Source organism: Falco punctatus (genome assembly GCF_963210335.1).
Source record: "Falco punctatus genome assembly, chromosome: 8".
NCBI classification, from domain to species: domain Eukaryota; kingdom Metazoa; phylum Chordata; class Aves; order Falconiformes; family Falconidae; genus Falco; species Falco punctatus.
This window is the reverse complement of record NC_137588.1, coordinates 14,564,252-14,580,336: the sequence shown is the minus strand read 5'-3', so window position 1 is coordinate 14,580,336 and position 16,085 is coordinate 14,564,252. Positions and strand designations below refer to the sequence as shown.

The 16,085-nt window shown below is 36.1% G+C and overlaps 1 protein-coding gene across 5 annotated transcripts in view; it reads left to right on the top strand.

The window, feature by feature from the left end:
• ADAM23 (ADAM metallopeptidase domain 23) overlaps positions 1 to 16,085 on the top strand; it is an 80,859-nt gene that overhangs the window by 14,565 nt on the left and 50,209 nt on the right. For all 5 annotated transcript variants that reach the window (XM_080400176.1, XM_080400172.1, XM_080400173.1 and 2 more), the window contains exons 3-4: positions 2,854 to 2,930; positions 15,080 to 15,143. In XM_080400176.1, the coding sequence (XP_080256302.1) occupies positions 2,854 to 2,930; positions 15,080 to 15,143 (141 nt within the window). The remainder of the gene's footprint in view (positions 1 to 2,853; positions 2,931 to 15,079; positions 15,144 to 16,085) is intronic.

The window sequence follows — 16,085 nt, the reverse complement described above, 5'->3', positions numbered from 1 at the left end:
ACAGGGTAGCAAATGAGTGTCAGCTGCTTTGCAGCAATTGCTTATGTGTACAGGCTACATCTGTTGTGAGGCACAGTAATAGATAGCAAATGGTGCTTTTATATACAGAAGTAATTGTTTTCAGAACTAGCAATGATATTCTGTCTAAACCTACAGGATCACCTAAACCTACTTTTTCTTAGGATATTGTAGGCCGAGAATGCAAATTACTTAAATAATACTGAATTGCAGAAAGATGAAGAATACATGATTGATGTCTTAGAAACTTAAAAGATGTTATACAAGTATCATTGAATGTATACTGGACAAAATGACTGGACAAAATAAAAGCTATAGCAGATCATATCAGATGTCCACCTAGCTGTTTCTGAGAGCGATCAGTAGCAGGTGCTTAGGGGAAGGATATAGGCGTGTAACAGTCGTGGGGTGCTACTTCCTCGACTGGTCTCCCAGACTCCAGCAATTTGTGGCTCGGGATCTTCTGGGAACCAGAAGTTGTCTTTTGGATTTAATAGCCCTTGATGGGATTTCCTGATCTTGAGATTATCCTTTGGGTTTTTTTAATACATGTACATTTTTAGTATCTGTGATGTCATATGCTGAAGTTTCAGGATTTTGTCACATTTCAGTACACCATGATTGCTTTTGAAGTGCGTTTTATTTTTTGAGGTGGTATGTCATCCTCCACAGTTAAGCATTTTCTTAATCAGTTAAGTAGATTGAATCTTATCGAAAGGAAAGATATTCAAGAGTTTGGCTTATTTAGTTGGCTTGGAATTGGCAGTCAGAACCACAGTAGTAACAGAAACAAACAAAAATTTAAAGTAGGAGACAGAATACTTGGGTATCTCTCTTGAAGGTGATCATTTAGCCTCAATGCTGCTTGTGTTCCAAACAGTGTTTCAAAGAATATGCATTTTAGGTAATGCAGTCTGTTATGAGAAGTGAAAGAAAAGCTGCACTTGTATCGAACTGTAAAGAAAGAGTGTATTTTTATTTCTAAACTAACCCTGGAAAAAGTATATAGTCACTTTTGATGTTGCCCTTTTGCTCAGCTTGGCTAAATATAGTTTTTGGGATCGATGGTAGTTAGTGTTGTTTCTAAAATGACTTGGTAACATAATTAATGATATACTACACTGAGTAAATCCTGGTTAGGCAGTCACTTTTTGCCACATTATGTGTGTCAGGAATGTTACGTCACAGATCTGTAAATGATAATCTTACCTTAAAGGTAAGACCTAATCTTCATGGTTTGTATGTAAAAATGCAACATGGTCAAAATTACCATGTTTATCTTCAAGCAGGATATTTTGAAAAACTTTCAAACTGATTATATATATATAGATTTGTATGTATAAAACATAATAAATGCTAGGTACTTAAGAAATTTCTGTGGTTCTTATTTCTGATGTTTCAGAATGATCTTAATGGAATAGCACATGCTTTTAAACTTTCCAAATAGTTAATATTGAAGTCTTGTTTGTGGCATATATATGAAGACACACAATTTTAGGTAAACATTACATGTGGAGAAGACCCAAAGCAGCAGCTCCTGTAATTCTAAAAAAAAAAATAATTTAAAAAAATAATTCTAAGTGGGCAAAACTCATTCCAACCATTTTCCTGCAACAAAAACAGGTGCTTGAAAAGGTGCTTGTGACACTTGTTCCTTGGTTTCACTGTGTAAAAAAAATGGAGCAGGGAGTGAAAAGCCTCTCCTACTACGTATGCATTTCAACTGAGATTCTAGACCTTGGGGCTGTAAAAGCTAGCCTTCATATTGTTTAAATTATGCTGGAAACTAGATTAATTTTATATAGTTTTTGTGACATACCTGAAGATTCATTGTGGTGTTTAATTAAAGTGGGGCTTTTTTGAGTTTTTGATTAAAGGTCTTATTCATAATGTTCCAACTTCATGTAATTATTAATGCTGTATAAAATTGGTATATAAGTAAGCATGATTTGATTAGAACGTTATCAGGGAAGAGGTTCTATGAAATTCAGATCTAATCTCCTCCACCCTGCTCGAACAGTGTCTTCACAAATAGAAATTCTTGAATCATATCTAATCTTCTCCTTATTTTTCTAGAAAGCAGATGAGCATGTTTTCAATGTCTTTGGCTTCAGTATAAAACTGTATAGGTTAAAGAATAATATTTATATATCTGAAAAAAATTGAATATTGTGAAAGTTAATGTTAACTCCCTATGCGAGACAAGTCAATGTTGGGGTTTTTTTGGTGGTGGTTGTATGTTGGGCAGCATCAGTCTTCTGTACACTGGTTTGGCTATGGTGCCAAGTACAAAGCCTTCAGTTGTGAAGGGATTACTTTGAAGGAGACTTTCTTAACATGTAATGAAAGTCTTGCTGTGGTTTTCTTATTTGAAGTTCTGTATTACAAATGCTTCAATTATTTCAGGCCTTTTAAAGTGAATGAATGCATTAATATAATTAAAGGAACAGTGTACTACTTTACTTATACTTTGTTACATAGCCATGTGGTTATGGCAAAATGTAGACATTTATGTGGGTCTTTTTTTTTTTTTTTTTCCTTCTTGTTTTTGTGAGGAATGAATATGTATTTGAAAGCATGTTTTTCAGGTACCATTTGCTTCTCTTTCTTCCTTACCCTCTAAAAAGGTAAGGAAGATTCCTTTTGAATCAGAATTTGGTACAACGGCAGAGCTTATCATATGTCTGAGATTCATGAAAATAAGCATGTTTTCCATTACTTTGTTTTCCATGGGTCTTTGTCACATATTTGTTGTATATAAAGCTCGGTGATTCTTTTGACAACTTCAGTTATTCTGCAAAAGTGTATAGTACTCCTGTGTGTTCATGTTTACAGGCTGTACATCTGGCCCAGGCAAGTTTCCAGATTGAGGCCTTTGGCTCCAAATTCATCCTTGACCTCACATTGAATAAGTAAGTACAAAATTTGGAGTTTCTTTCTTTCTGGCTCTTATTGTCTTTAACTTACAGTGCAAGGTCAGGGCATGGGAAATCTCAAGATCTGTGAAAAAATATGCTGTTATCCAAGTTTAATACAAAATAACATTTAGCCTTTTTAAGCGAGGTAACTGTTACCCTTGCTGATGCCCGTTATATAAATACCTTTAAAATTTTATCGTTCATGATAAAATAAATGATGATAGAGAGATTCCAGTACCAGTAGTGCTTGAAAAGTGTGGATTTTCTTGTGCATTTTTTTTACTTACTGATGAACTGTCACACAGATGTTGTTTTAGCTGCTCAAGTCAGTGTGTAGAAATATTGTAAATACTTGTATGAATGGCTCATCTTTAATGATGTAGAAAACATGCTATTATCACTATAATAATGGGTTCCCACCTCAACAGGAATTTCTAAAGGTTTGCTCTACTGAAAGATGCAGCTACAGTCTGTTTACCAGTAAGGCTGACGATTTTACTTAATCATCAGGTCCAGAAGATCTGACTTGTAGTACAGGTCAATGGTGGTTTAGTTGTTTGTATCGCGTCTATTTATATCCCCAGCTGAAGATATGGAGCTATCTGTTTTTCTAAAAATTTTAATGAAGTTGTGGGGGTTTTTTGCCACTAAAGGTTTACACTGAGGAAGTTCAAGAATAAGGTAGAAGTATAAAATCTGTACTAAATGCTGGACAGGTGAAATTTTCTACAGTATTGCTTAAAAGTACATTTGCCCCTTCTGCCCTTGAGTCTTTCAGCGCACTTAAAGGAGAAACAAATTTACAGAAGCAATTGCATACTGGTTTAAAAAAAACGCTGTGTTCCTCTGGTCTTGAGGACCGTATGAGGTTTTATTTTTATTTGAACTGTTGTGTAATAAAAGTTTTGTTAGGGAGAAAAATGCAAGCTTATTAAATCTAAATTAAAGCAGGAAGCTATGGCTTTATAAAATTTGCTGAACTGTTGTATTCATGTATTTTGCTGCTTGGCTATGAGTTATTAGATGTTTTGCTGTTAAGGTGAACCGGAAACATTTTTCTTCATCCATGCATGATTTTGAAGTCAGATTGCGCTTGCAGTTCCGTATTTTGAAATGGACACAAAGCCTTGAGTGGCTGGCATAAGATAAGTTCATACGAAGGCAGGGAATGGTGCAGACAATGGAGGGAGGAAGAAGGCTTGAAGATACTTGGGTGTTCTCTAGTCTCTGGAAGAACTATAGTGTAGGGCAGGACTATGTTGTTTTATGAGAGCTGGAGTGGGACTCTTGCAGAGTAATTCCAGTGGAGTAATCATGATGTATTCATGAAGGGAATCTATGCCTAGTGGCCTCTAAGCTACAGGGAATTTCTCCTGTTGGTCTGCTTGCCATTGTTCCTGTTTGAACGTCAGCCAGTAGAGAGACTGAGCACACGTTCACAAGGTGGCACTATACGTAGGATATGGCTGGTCGCATAGACCATCACAGAGAAAAAAACATTGCCTTTACTGGCACCCCATATAAAAACAAACAGGACTTGGGTGAATAATATTACAAACAGCCTGATAAAGTTCTCCAGCTGATGAGCATTGGAAGTTTGCTAGTGAAAAACATGCACCAGCCTTCTCCGGATTCACAAGCATGCCCACGTTCACAGACTCAAATGTTAACACAGGCTTTAAGTTCATCAAACATTCATGTCTAGGCCTCAAGTCTCTTACTTGGTCACTAGCTTAGACCTTAGTCTTTCCAGATACAGGTCGTCTCATAGTTGTTGACTGACTCTGAAGCTTGTTTGCGTATCGGACCTGTGCAGAATAGAGAGCAAAGTCCCATAGAAAACATTACAAGTAGGACTCAATAAAAACAGGTCAGACTGTAGAGATCAGGTGCAGGGCTGGACCAAGCAAACATACTAACTTGCAAGTTACACAAATGACTCCTTTTTATGCCACTTCCTCTCCATTTTCCCACATTTGCTGTGTCCTCATTCACCTTCCCCACTTTTGGCACTTCCCCTGAACAACCAATAAAAATGTTTGCACATTTGCACAAGCCCGTGCAGGCATGCTGTAATAAGTTTGTTCTTTCCCAGGAGACCCATGATGACATTGTTTACCACTTCTTATCTGTTCAAAAGTTCTGGTTGAACCTCTTCAAGGCCATGCGTGAGTGGCTCTTTCTGTGGCCTGTCAGTCAGTGACCTAACAGAGATAATTAACAAAGACCAGAACTCTTAGCTTCTGTTCATTAGAGTTTGTGTGTTCTGGCTTATGGTTGCTTTTCCTGTCCTAGTCTCTTATGCTGAATGTCTGTTAGCCAACAATTACAAACCTGACAGCCTTACGTTCCTCATATCTCTTGGTTAACGCTCTTGGTACAAAAATGAAAGATTATAAGGTACTCTGGGGTAACGATTAATCCTATTTGAAAAGTTAGACTTTAGTTATAATTGTCTGCTCAAACTTGATAAATTCCCTATGCAACAAGCAACGTGTAGCATTGTCTTAAAACCCAATTTATATAAAAATCCTTTAAAAGTGTTCATTAACTTAAGTAAATTCATTTTTTGTCCTCAAACAATACTGTCAATTCATTTGTTGTAATTGTTTAATACATTACATTAGTATTTGAGTAATGAATGATCCTAGTATATCTGAAAAATTTCTTATTTTTTCATTTATATATTATATACATAAAAAGGTGTCTGTGGGGTGCTGACAAATTACTTGCTAATGATCTCTTTTCCACCAACATGTAAAATTGCTGTTCTTCTGTTGTGTTGCAGAAACACATGTTTCTGCAGGTAACTTATGTCTTGTTTAAATCTAGCGGTCTCTATGTTCTGGTGTAGTACTAAAACACATTAGAGAGCAATACTACCAAAAGCAGTGAATTAAAAAAGTCTACTTGCTGAGTTTTTTTTAGTGATGAGGGAAGCTGGGTGTATTGTCTGGCAGTTTTCAGCTGATGATTTAGCACCAGTCTCTAAATAAAGGAGTCTCCTCCAGCACTGGAGGCTGGGGCCATGTAGAGCCTTCCCCCATGGGGACTGTGGTGGCTGAGGCACATACAAGGAATGGGAAGTTAGGTACCTGAGCTGGACAGAAACATAAGGTAAAAACTGAAGGCAAAAAATTCTCTCCTTCCTACTGAAAACTTTCCTCAAAATCTCAGATTTTAGGGGAAGCGGGGCCGGGGGGAGGAAATCACTAGACCCAGCTTGTATGTTTCTGCTTTCTTTTCCCTATAGAAGTCCAGCTTTCCAGGAAAATCCATTTCCAGTGAAATGGATTTTCTGTTCATTGAAGAGATCATATAAAAAATATGTTATATTTGGCATGAACTGAGAAAAAAACAAAACAAAAAGCCTGCCGCACTTGATTGTAACACGACTTAAATATTTGAGACGTTAACATATGATGAGTATTGTGAAAAGTCAGTCTCATGTGCAGTGTTACAGTCAACATGTAACAGCAAATTTTCATTTTTATTCATCAGTTTAAAGCTTGTAATTGTTGTGTACTCCTTGTGGTGTATGTTTCTTAGGGCTGAATTTAACCTGAGAATAGTCCCAGAGGAGATTACATCATTAGCATAATTTAAAAACCAGTAGGGCAGTAACTGGACTACTTGAGAATCTATTTGATTTTTGTTTTTTCTGAAAAATCTTTAATGGAGGTGAGAAAACTAGTTACAGTTTTCCAGAAGGAAACGTTAAATATTTATAACATTTTCTTAAATTAAAGCTTAAACATTTAGGGTACTGAACAGATCCTATAATATACATAAGCTGTGTAAATTAACTGTGATAATGTTACTCTGGCAAGATTTAACTCTAGTCTGCCTTTTAAAATTTGTTACAGATGAGATGCAAAGAACTCAGTGTTAGGATTTTACAAGAATGCATGTGTACTCCTGTAAGTGCAGTCTTGAGTGTCTCAGCTGTAGGTAACAGAACTTTACTGCCTCCTTTGTCACTTCCAGAACCGGAGGCAACCTATTAAGTTATTATTTATATCAGTGGGTGTTTCACATGTAAAAAGATTTAGACATAGATACTGAAACATCTCCATATTTTTCAAGACTTCTTAAGGCATGGGAAAAAGCTTTCTTTTGTTGTTTTAAAAATTATAAAAACATGATGGTATGAAGAAGCTTCCTTCTCAGTTACTGTGTTCAGCTGTAAATTAAAGCACTCGTTATAAGCAGTTATTCTGTTTTATCTTAGTATTTTGTTTCTGTAATTTTAAGTGTTTAGTACAAGTCTCTTCAAGTGTTCTTTTCTATCCTTTCACTAAGGTTATGATAAAAATATGTATTCTATAGTATTATGTATGCATGCACTTCTGTATGTTCACTAATGTGCACTAGTATTTTACTCATTCACTCTTCCAGGAGTACGGTAGGAGGCAGCACCAATCCTGCCACTGACCAAGGGCTTGTACTCTGAGCTTAATGTCTCAAATACTTCTTTTTCAGCAGTATTTCCAGCTCCTTGTCATCTGCTTCTTTCATTCCTCCTATAACTTTACAGATCAGTCTTTGTAATATTTTTTCTTCTCTTCTGATCTCATTTTTCTTCATCTCATCTCCTTCTCTTTAGGAAATGTTTCTAAAATAAAAAGTGTGTATATATGTCTGTTTCTATATATAGGGGAGAACTTACAACTGTAGCTACAGAAATCAATGTTGCAGTCCCTGACTTTCAAGCATTCAAGTTTTGGATTTCCCTGTAGTAATTAAGTAATATCCCTGTGCCTGCTGTGCAATGCATGGATAAAGTTGTATTCTACAGAATGGCTATCAATAAAAACATTGACAGCAAAGCTTATTTCAACAAGACTGTAAGAAACTCAGTGTAAGCTGATTTGTTTGAAATTCCAATTTTCTTTTCTTTTTTTTTTTTTTTTTTCTGATGTAGGATCTTTTGGGATGTATGTTCCTACATGGGATCTGGGAGGCATCTTAAAGAATTTGTCTAAAAAAAACCCCCACACCCTAACAACCAAAAAAAAAACCTAAAAGAATTCAACATACCCCACCCCCAAACAAAACAAAAAACCCCACCCCAAAACCAACCAAGTGAAAAAAAACCCACAACCAAAAACCTGAGAGGACATGCTGTTTGTCTTTTGAAATGCAGAGGCATTGGTGTTGTGAACATGAGCCTTCTTGTCAAACTTCTTGCTTATAGAGTGAAAAGGCTATTCTGTGCCCTCCTGATCCCGGATTTAATTAAGTGTGGGTCTCACACCCATCTCAACAGGGTTTTGAATGCCTGTCAGCTGAGATGTGAACACAGCCGTTGGTTTGGTGAATTGTTAGGGTCGGCAAGCTCATGGCAAGGTAAATACACATCTGAGGCAATATGACAATGCTATAAAATTCTGTGTGGCAGGATGAAGGCGTTTATTCCTTCTCCCATGTAACAATGACAGGTATCGAATACAAGAGTTTTGAAAGGAGATGCTTCTCTCAGAAAAAAATTAAAATGCAAATCTTGTCACAGGATATTGCACATTAAATTATTTACAAGAGTTAAAGGATTGGGAGAATTTACAGAAATCTACTGGGGACGTTGAAAACAATTATACTAACTGGCACAAATGAAATGTGACACTAATGAAATCCTGGTGTCACAGATCACTGGGTGCTGAGAAAACTCCCTCAAAAATAGCTGCATGTGTGTATTTGCTGTCAGACAACATGCAAAGCAGTTGTCTGACTTGATGCATCCTTTCTTAGGTTATGTTCTTACTCCTTGCTCACATGTAATCACTGTGATGTGTCAGTGGTGAAGAACTGTTATCTTTCTAACCTAGTACATTTTTTAGTCTTTCTGAGACTGTCCAGTCTTCTCAATAGTGAGGTCTTTATGCTGAAGTGAATTACTAGGTTCTCAGATTCTGGTATAGTTGGGCTGAAATCTTTGCATGTGGAGCTAGAATAAAGCCTGTATATACTTCACATGTGATTAAGTTTATCAGACTAGCTCCTAAGAGCCTATGTCACTGAGCTTAACTTGATTCAATGACAGAGCTAGAGTCGTGCAATATAGTTCAACATGGAAGCATGGATTAAGGGAACAAAAATAAACTCTTAGTTTGCTGGAGTACCAAAATGTATTTCTGATTCTGCTGTAGTTGTTAATCTAGTCCGAAAGTGCTCAAGTCAGCTCTCTATAAGTATAAATAAATTTATGTCACTAGTTTTAGTATTAGAAGTAAAATGTAACAAAACCCCCCCACATCCTCATCTCATTGGATTTTTCCTTGGTAGTAAGAGTTGGTTTAAATTAACATTAGACACAAAGTATCAGACCATGCCCAACATTTAATGAATTCTTTAAGAGGAGAAGAAACCCAAGTTTCTTTTGTGTGTAAACCAGCTTGCTTTAAATGAAGGAATCTTTGGCAAATATGGTTACCACTGATTGAGACCATTCTGGCAAAGACAGATGGCAGCCCTCAACCTTGCACTACAGGTTAATAAAATTTTTACTGATAATTCAAAACTACCTGTTTTTCAAGCTGGTGGTGGAAGAAAGGGATCAATTAAAATGCAACACTGAATGAACTTGAAAAGTTGTTTAAATGAAATCTTTATTTTGTCGATTGCTTTTGTGGGAAAGTTCTATCAGCAAGTTATTATGGAAGTATTTTCCATGACACAGTACTTGTATCTTCTGTAATATCATCTTGTTATTCACTTCTTCATATCCTTTTATATAGCACACATAGTATCATCTTCATTGCTATGGTAAAGGTAAATATGGCGGAAACTGAGCAACATACTGTTCTTAATATTCAAGCTCCTACTTTTAAAATGCTTGCTGAAGCAGGCATTAAAATAGAACAAGCTCTGTTCTTATATGGAGGGCATCAGGACATAATGAGAGAAAGGATCATGAAGAATTTGTCTGAACTCCCTTAAACTGACTCAGTGCTTCTTGCACTGAGGGAGGCAGACAGGTCCAGAAAACAATCAGGAGTATTTCCTGCACCATTCTATATGACTTCAGAACACACTTTCCTGTCAGTCTTTTTTTGACTTTTCCCCATTTGAGGACTTCTTAAAAAATACTTAAAGTATCACCTAGGTAATTTCAGTTTAGTAAATTTGTTGTCAGGTCATCCTTTTCTCTATCCAAAAGACAAACCAAACAAAACCAAACAACAAGAGCAAGACTATGCAAGAAGTGATTTTTAAAGTGTACTGTTCACCGTTAAAGAATCATTATGGTATTAACAGCAGAAGTGAGTGTGGACCTTCTTTGATTCCATAGTTATGAGAAAGTTTACCTGTACACCTGGATCATCAGTTGTTTCTCTTAATTGCTTGTAATTGTAAGCACAGATGCTTGATCCCAGTACCACATTTTGATTTTTAAGCTCCTTCAAGGTAGTAAGTAGTGAAACCTTGCTGTGTTTTAAAAAATAACAATGAATATTTGCAGTATATTTATTCATTGGAGACACTCTTGTCAGAGTAGCTTCAAAGACAACAATCAAGTAAAGACTACTCAAAATACATACTGGAAACATAATAGTAAATTCCTGTAAGAAAAGTTGCTTCAACAAAGCTGGTGGATATAATTGAAACTGGTAATAGAAACAAGGCTACGGCCATTTCATTAGGTGACAGTGTCTTGATGATCAAAGAGAATGCTGTAACATGGTTTCAATTTGTTTTTCACATCTTTATGTGCTACTAAACTATATCTGTCAAATGGACAGAAGCATCTGATGTGTGTTCAGTTAAGTAAATCAGCTAAACTAGGTTGCTCAGACACTGGTACATACTGTACTTGAATAATTTCAGAATACTTAAAGAAAAAGATATTGCTTGGGAGTAGGTTAGTATAAAGATTATTTTGCATGCAAGAAAGGTAATTCAGCTGTAGTCTGATTTCCTGCAGTCTGCGTACTAGATTCCTGGAAGCAAACTTGGTTACTTGAGGTAACTTTTTAGTCATTTCATAGCCTTTACCTACCCCAGTCAATGCTTTTCATCAGGATAGTTAGATGCCAGCTGAGGTAAGCCACTTTTCACACTGCAGCTCTCCTGCTAATGAAAACAGCAGCAGTGAAATATACGTGCCAGGGAAGTGGATGCTAGTTCTTCAGAAAGCATCTGCTGTTTGCTTTTAACAGCTGGCCTGTGTCTTCAAAGGCAACAGCTACTGGGAATGGCATATCCCTTTGCTGTTTATTAGCATCTCTCAATGTAACTCAGATAGGTAGTTGTTTTTATTCAGCTGTCCTGCATCACCAGCTCTCTTAAGACAAGCGAGGCAGGATGGGAGGAACTATAGAAAAGGACATGGCAGACTAAAAAAATTTTTTTCTCATGCATTCATTAAGAATGTTGCAATTTGATGTGTTCACTGTAAAGCATCATACTAATGTGTCGCTAGCCTAAGTATGCTTTTGACTTAAGTGATCATGACTTACACAATTATTTCAATTAAAGCTTGCACTGTTTCTGGTGCTCATAGTATTGAGCAAAGCCAAATTTGCTGTACTGGATGCATTTCTGTTCAATCAAAATGTAAATGGACCAACTGAAAGGTGACAAAACACATTCCACTGTAGATGAGGTACAAATGTATTTTCTGAAATTCAGAGCTGACCTTCAGAGGTAAATTTAGACATTCTGTAAACGATAACGAAGGAATAATAGTTATTTTGTGATGTGGAGACCCATTATGCGTGAGTTCAGTATCTCATTCCTTCTTGTACTTCTGCATGAGCTCTGTGTATTCTGGGCCTTTCTTTTTGATGCCGCTTGCATAAAGGTTCCCATCACACCTACTGGTGAAATTACAGTGCTCTTCTGTGTATGTCTTTCGTGTTAGAAAAAAATGAGTTCTTTTCATTTTTTTTTTTCTTTTCTAAATAACTTCTCCTGTCTTTTGTCAGATTTGTCAGCATTAATAACAGGTAAAAGTTGTGGTAGGGAAAATTTGCAGTAGCAGCTTTATGCTTATTTTTACAGCTGTTGTTATTCCTGGAGCTTTAGCAAAATACAGAACAAACTCCTTTACTCAAATTCTATGATTTTTCTTTGTGGCAGTATTCAAATATTTTTGCTAAATTTTTCAATCCTAGACTACTCTTTGCAATGTCACACTTAAATACTAACCATTTATAAGTTATGGATGTGTTTGTACTGATGTTGCTACAAATACAGAGAACAGGACTGAGACTAGCTTTGTTACAGAAGCGACTGGTTGTGTGTACTGGCAGAGCTGTGCTGGAAATGCCTGTAAACATACTGTCCCCCTCCCGTTCTCCCCTATTCCCCTGAATAAGGTCACAGTTGTCTCAGATCAGCTATTTCTAAAAGACTTGAGAGATTTCTGGATGATTGGAAATAAGGTCTTCTTTAAGATGTTTGCTAGGGTAGACAGATACTTGAGATAAGAATAAGTGATACAAGGTACAGAAACTGGGTACCTAACCAAGGTAGAGGCATACAGTTTAAGGAGAAGCTGGCTGATTTTTTTTCAATGGGAAGTTCAAAATTCTTGCTACCCTGTGGGAAATGTCAAGAGGAAAATACCCTTGCAGTACCTTGGTGATTGTGTGACCAGCCTAACATAACGATGATGAGAAACTAATGTTAAATATCTTGTTACAGTGTAGCATGAAAATGGATTTGTGAAAGAGAGTAGTCTTACAATAGATTTTCTACTCCAACTTCTAGGTGGTAGATACTGTGTTACTTTTGGCAAAAGGGTGGTTCACAAATTACAGGTGCATTTTGTTTATGGCATACGTTTGAGCAGTATGTCATTAATAGTATGCCTCAGTTTTCTCTGGCTATAATTTGTTTACTATGGAGAATTTCATCATTGTGCCTTGTATTCAGCAGATCCCACAGGGCAGTAGCATTGGAAAGTCAGCAATGAAAAAAATGTAGAGACTGCTGGAAAAGCCACTGTGCTGCATCCTTTCTTTATACTTGTAACGCACATATAGGAGTATTCCATCATAAGCATGCCATGTTAGATATTGTGTGGGACACTGTATTTACTACTTGAATCAGAAATCCCTTTGCAGCTGGAAGTAATGAGAAGCTGAAGAACGGAAAAGGTTTGCAAATGAAGGAAACAACTAGGTTACAACAGAAGTTCAACCAAAATCTGACAAAAGAGCACTGAACTCTGGAAAGATTCTGCAAAGGGTGAAGTAAAGAAATTTTGATCAGCCCTTATGTCACATGAAATGGGATAAATCTAGGAGATGAATGCAGTAATTAAACTACAGTTATTTGTGTGTCAGTAGACACAGTTGGAAGTCACCTACTATAAGTCTTACAAGATACCAAAAGCACTAGATAGCACTGATAGAAGTTTTGAGATCAGTCGCGTAAGGTTGCTAGAGGGGTGTGGGATTGTGAGCTTGACTTGGAAATGGGCGGATAAATCCTGATAAATTGGTCTGAGGAAATCAAATGGTCACTGTGAATTCAAGCATTTACCTCTAGTCTTGTCTATATTAACCTGTTAAGTACTGAAGACGACAGTGCTTATGCTTCATAATAACTATGAAAAATGCAAAGAAGAAAAGGACGTTATTAACACTCTAAAGTTTAATTGCTTTGTATACGTAATCCTTTTCAGAAGCTTCAAACCTTGCCACATTGAAGAAGTGGATGTTTGCGTTGTAGTCAAGTGCTTACACTATTTATAAAGTGTTTGTATTCTCTTGCATAAAATTTGTAGCTTACTATGATACAAATAGAGAAAGTTAATTGATTTTTTGTAACTAGATTTATTTTTAAATCTGCACTTTAAAAATATATCTATTAAATATTGCTATCAAAATGAAGTTTAAGACAAGTGATGAGACTTAAGTAATTATTTATGGCTCTTCGTGTTGGTTTTGCAGGCACAGGGTGCCCATAACATGGTCCCTTGGTTCCATGAAAAAGTACTTTTTAAGAGAACTACTGGTAACTGACTTCTGCAGAACCTTCTCTGATAAATGTCGTGTCTAATAAATGTGGCATGAAGAATTGATTTTATAAACCAGTAGTCCTATAGTTAGAAGTGTTATCAGGATTGCTAATAGCCTAATCTGAGTTGAAATATCCATTATCATAAGTTGTTGCTAGTTGTGAATTCCCATCAGAGCTATTTTGTTAGACCAGGCTTCCATAATGATGATGTTTTTTATTCATAGCAACAGTATTTTCGTTTTGATATATGTACCACTATCAGACTCTTTAATGATTTTTTTTATTTTTTTTTTTAATTTGGAAGGGTGCACACTCTTAGAGGCTTGAAAAATGCTGAGAATTCTGGACCACATTAAGTAAAATGCTTATCTTGTATATATGGTGGGGCCAGTTAACATATTTAATTGCTTTGCTCTCCCTGGGCGGCTGTGCTGCAGGCCTGATTATAACAGGCTGAGAGGTGAATGGGGCATTGATGTTATCCCAGCATATATACAGGCTAGCTAATCTTATTAAAAAAAAAAAGAAATTTGAACTGTAAATTATACAGTATGGGAAATTTTTATGCTTCACAAATTTTTCTTGTCAGAGTTAGGATAAAAATAAGAATCTGAGAAGAAAAAGCAAAAGGAAGAAAAAGAGTATTGGGGAGGCTGGGGGTGGGTTTTTTTTTAAAAGAATATTACTTTTTTTAAAAAAAACCCAGAGTATTTGCAGTTGTGAAAGTGAGGTACAGGTAAAGTATGTGTTTTTGTCTTCAGAACAATTGTGTATCTATTTGTTCAACCTTATGCTCTGTTTAACTTTTAGATAAACTACAGAACTTACTTAAAAACAATAATGAACTAAATATACATTTCGTCAGTACCAGTTACTGGAAGAAAACTAAGTTCTAAAGCCATGGGATTTTTTTTGCATATTTAAAAGGCTGATACTGTAAAGTTAAAATACAGGAGATTAGATTGCAGAATGAAATTCCCCCTTCTGTGACACACTCTGACTTCCAGTGCCTCAATAAATAGTTTAATGGATGGAAGCTGCTTGATTTCTTTTAAACTAATTTACAAGGAAAGAAAAAATGGTTTGAAAATTCTAACAAAAAACCCTGAAGCCATCTATAGCAACAGAAAGAATATTCAGATTTTTCTCATCTTGATTTTTCCTTTCTTTGATAGTGACCTGTTATCTTCCAATTATGTGGAGATTCACTATGAAGATGGAAAACAGAAGTTTTCTAAGGTACTGTGCCCCTAAAATTTGTCAGAATGGTCTTTATGAAGGAATAATGCCAATAAAATGTTAAAAAAATGGAAAAAAGTTTTGCAAGACTTAAAACCACCAGAAGCCTTTTTCTGTGCATACAAGGTAACTGATTTCATCTTGGAAGAATACCTCAGTAATGCAAGAAGAATTGTACAGGAAAGGAAAGCTGTGTGTCAGGGTGGGGGGTAGGCAGTGGTAGGTGGTATTGGTAGTGAGGATGATCCAGATACTGCCAGAACAATTACATCTTGTAAAATGTAGGGGGTGGAGGGGTTGAAGTCATCATCAGTATAGTCTTCATTAATTATTTACATGTCCTTAGCACAAAGAGCAAGGGAAAGGGATAATGGTAATGTAAGACATTTGAACAAAACAAAAGAACTTGCAGTGACTTTTCTTTGTAAGAATTATACAGTTGTGAAACAGAAAATGAAAGACTTAACTCCAGAGGTTAATGTTTCAGTTATTACAAAACCAGCATATTCCTTGACATCCAATCAAATCTCTTTGTCAAACGAGTTCCCAAATGGCATTTAGTGCCATAGGCTATTGATCCCAAGACAAAGAGATTAAAGTTACGCAAGATAGTTCAGCCCTAAGGGAACCAGATTAGTCTGTTTGTTTGTTGTTATAACAAAATGAGGACTGGTAGGTTCCTAGGAAGGTTATAAACTATGTTTTCAGGGAATGACTTCTTTAATATTTGGTATGAATGCTGGAGTATTTGTTGTGAGCTTATTACATGTGAAATACAGCTCTACTTAGAGTGAAGGGAAGCAAGCATTCAAGCTGCATTTATGCCTTTAGCAAGTCAGGACTGTTTGTCCAATTATTAGAAGTCTAGTTCATTATTTCACCCTTGTTATAGAGAATCACAAATAAAACAATATATTGCAGATGAGGGCAAAATTAAACAAT